General features: G+C 26.6%; 1 protein-coding gene across 1 annotated transcript in view; it reads left to right on the top strand.

The window, feature by feature from the left end:
- The first annotated feature begins 2,069 nt into the window (after window positions 1-2,069).
- LOC145303469 (uncharacterized) overlaps window positions 2,070-3,788 on the top strand; it is a 41,594-nt gene continuing 39,875 nt past the window's right edge. The window contains exon 1 of the mRNA XM_080144812.1: window positions 2,070-2,148. Within this exon, the coding sequence (XP_080000938.1) occupies window positions 2,085-2,148 (64 nt within the window). The 5' untranslated portion in view covers window positions 2,070-2,084. The remainder of the gene's footprint in view (window positions 2,149-3,788) is intronic.

Genomic DNA, 3,788 nt, shown 5'->3' with positions numbered 1-3,788 from the left:
ACATATATATTTACACAAATATATACGTATATATATACAAATATATGTACATATATATATACAAATATATATACATATATATACAAATATATATATACATATATATATACACAAATATATATATATATGTATACATATATATACAAATATATATATATACACAAATATATACATAGATATATATATACAAATATATATACACACATATATATACATATATATATACAAATATATATATATATATATATATATATATATATATACAAATATATATATATATATACAAATATATATATACATACAAATATATATACATACAAATATATATATATTTGTATATATATATATATATATATATATATATATATATACAAATATATATATTATTTTAAAAATATTATCCACTGACACGTGTTTCGTCGTCTACGATTCATCAGAGTGGCTGCATCTAGCGAGATTCGAAATCGGGACTCCATGGTAATGAGCCTAAACCCCTTACCACTGACCCATCTCGCACGACAAAAATATATATATATATATATATATATATATATATATATATATATATATATATATATATATATATATATATATATATATATATATATATATATATATATATATATATATATATATATATATACATGCAAATACTTTCGTATATATATATATATACTAGCAAAAGTACCCGTCGTTGACTGGGTTAAAAAACAGCCTACAGAAAATGGACTCTGATTTATGAATGTATGATAGCTTATGAAAAGGAAGGGTTGTAAAGAGATAGTTCGAATTTGGGGGTAACAAAACCAAAGCAAAATATGATGAAAGTAAAAATAAAATAGATAAAATCCATAATTTATTATACCATACCTGTTCACACTGAAAAACTTATCACAATATTCCGTGGTTCTATATTAAAAAAAAAACTTGTTAAACTTTGTGACATATTTCCATTCTATGGAGGTCAGGTGCGAACGAACACAACATAATTTTATTATACCATATTTCTTCAACCTGAAACATAATTATCAAAGTATACTTACGCAGATAGATATGAAAAGTTTTTATTAAAGTTTGTGCCTATTTCTATTCTATGTAGGTCAGGCGCGAACGCACACCCCACAATTTTATTATACCATCCCTATTTAAGTTAAAACATACTTATCAAAGTATTCTTAACGACATCTATATCAAAAACACTTGTAAACGTTTGTTTTTATTTAAAATTTATTATTTCCATACTTTGTGGACCAGGCGCGAACGCAGACCCCACAATTTTAATGAACCACCGTTCTGCCAGATCAAACATACCCATTCCTGTGTCTCGATACATCTTCTATCATTATATGTAATCAGTTTTTTAAAATAGTCAACCATATAGGAGCCTATTCGTGACCACACACACACACACACACACAGACATTCAGCTTTATATTATAGATATACACAAATATATATATATATATACGAATATATATATATATATATTAGGGTTGGATCAAATACAATTGTATTTGTATTTCAATTGTATTTAAATACAATTTTAATGTAATTGTATTTGTATTTTTAGACTTAGGAGTAAAAGTATTTGTATTTGTATTTATGGTAACCTAAACGAAAGTATTTGCATTTCAATTGTTAAAAGTCAGTATTTGATCCAACCCTGTTCACATACATGTTGCGTACGTGTACCAGTCTACCAGCCCTGTACACTTCCAGTCACACACGCTGCTGCTAGTTGAGTGACGTCACGATAAGTGTGTGAGTCAAGTAGCTTCAATTCAGGGTTGCCAGCTTGGCTTTTTTAAGGCCAAATTTCGCGAATTTGGCTTTTTTTGAAGCAGTTTGGCTTTCAAAATTTTTTTTTTTTTTTTTTTTTCAAATTTATGCTTCAAATTTGGCCTTTTTCGGATAATTTTATATAAATATTTATTAAATATGGATTATTAAAGAAAAAGTTATAATAAAGTAATTTAAACAGTTGTTTGGATGTCTAAACTTGTAGATTTAAAAAAAAAACTTTTGACCTCCCACTCCCATTCATGGATTTACACCCTCTCCCACTAAGCGAATCTCACACCTAAATGTTTAATCCGGTTTCACAGTTACTTACTAAATGTCTATATGGACCCTTTCAAAGAGTTCACAGTTGAGTATGAAACCATTTTGGGGACATTTTTTAGTGCTGGCACCTTGTCCCTGCCAATTAGGTCACTGAGTATATTTCCTCTGAAATAATTAATTCTTGTATTTTTCGTTTGAAATTCTTTAAAAGTAGTGTTTTGAAATTAATTGAATTAATTTATTTTCAATTTATAGAAATTTGAAAACTTATAACTATAGCTATTTAAAGTTGTATTTAAAATGAATATTTTTAAGTATTCATATACTTTTTCCTGAGTGAGTAGTCCCAAAAGTTTAATTAAAAGTCATCAGAGCTCTAATGATGATAAAATGCAATGAGGACATGATATAGAGTGTAATGTAGATGTCAAATTTGGAAGGAAATATTTCTTCTGTTTTCTTCGCATATTTTCAGATTGTTTAAATCAGTTATTGTATTTTTATTTGTATTTTGAGATTGAGGAATAAAAGTATTTGTATTTTTAGCGTTAGTATTTGTATTTGTATTTTTAGAGTTAGGAATAAAAGTATTTGTATTTGTATTTCTGGTAACCTTAACGAAAGTATTTGTATTTGTATTTCAATTGTTAAAAGTCAGTATTTGATCCAACCCTGATATATATATATATATATATATATATATATATATATATATATATATACACACAAATATATATATATAAAAATACATATATATATAAAGACAGATTGAAAATAATGAAACTTGCTCTACTTCCGTATTGAGCACTCTTGTATTAACCTCGTTATATTCGATTGTTTACCCTACTTTTGAAAAATAGCAACCTCATATATATATATATATATATATGTATGTATACACACAAATATATCTTATATCTTTCTATATATATTTTTATAAAGTAATAGGGTTTGTGTGTTTATGTCTGTGTGTACAGCTCTCCACCATCAACGAAATATAAAGGAGGTAAGATCTCTACTGGTAGAGAAACATTAGAACCCATTTTAGGATGTTTCTGTTATAGGAGACATAAGAAACTTTGCCTAATTTCTTTATATACTATTCTACAAACCACCCCCATATCGAATGACTTATGCTCATTTGCATATCACATTATATTAAATCTCTTTAACTAATTACCTCGACCTTATTACATATTGGAAATATTCTAATCATTTCAACTGTACTATTTACAAAATCTATTTAACATTTAATCTATCTTCTATCTTCTATCTATCTATATCTATATCTATATCTATCTTCTATATATCTATAAAAACAGAGATGTGTGTGTGCCACAGACGATTTCTGATTGGTTAATCCAATAATCACATCTCCTAAAAAACAATCGTTTCTACGCTCTTACCTTTACCATAAAATATTATGGCTTTATTTATTGTCCATCTTGGAAGGGTTTAATTTTTTAATAACTTGTTATTTACAAATTAAAAAAATACGAAACTATTATACGAAACTAAACTACACGAAATACACGCACACACACACACGTTCACTACGGTCACGTTGTTATGGCAACCAAACCCGCTGACTTCTTTTTCTCATTTCACTCGTGGTCTTAAATTCATTTCGGGTTTGTATTACTGTACACATAGATTCGAATAAGTTGCCAAAAAACAAATATATAACAAATAAATGTTATCAAAGGCAAATTTTTCGTGTTTTT

Source organism: Euprymna scolopes, chromosome 19 (assembly GCF_053919585.1).
Source record: "Euprymna scolopes isolate OS-2025 chromosome 19, ASM5391958v1, whole genome shotgun sequence".
Classification (NCBI taxonomy): Eukaryota; Metazoa; Mollusca; class Cephalopoda; order Sepiida; family Sepiolidae; genus Euprymna; species Euprymna scolopes.
Note: the sequence above shows the minus strand (reverse complement) of the source record. Positions and strands in the feature narration are given on the sequence as shown.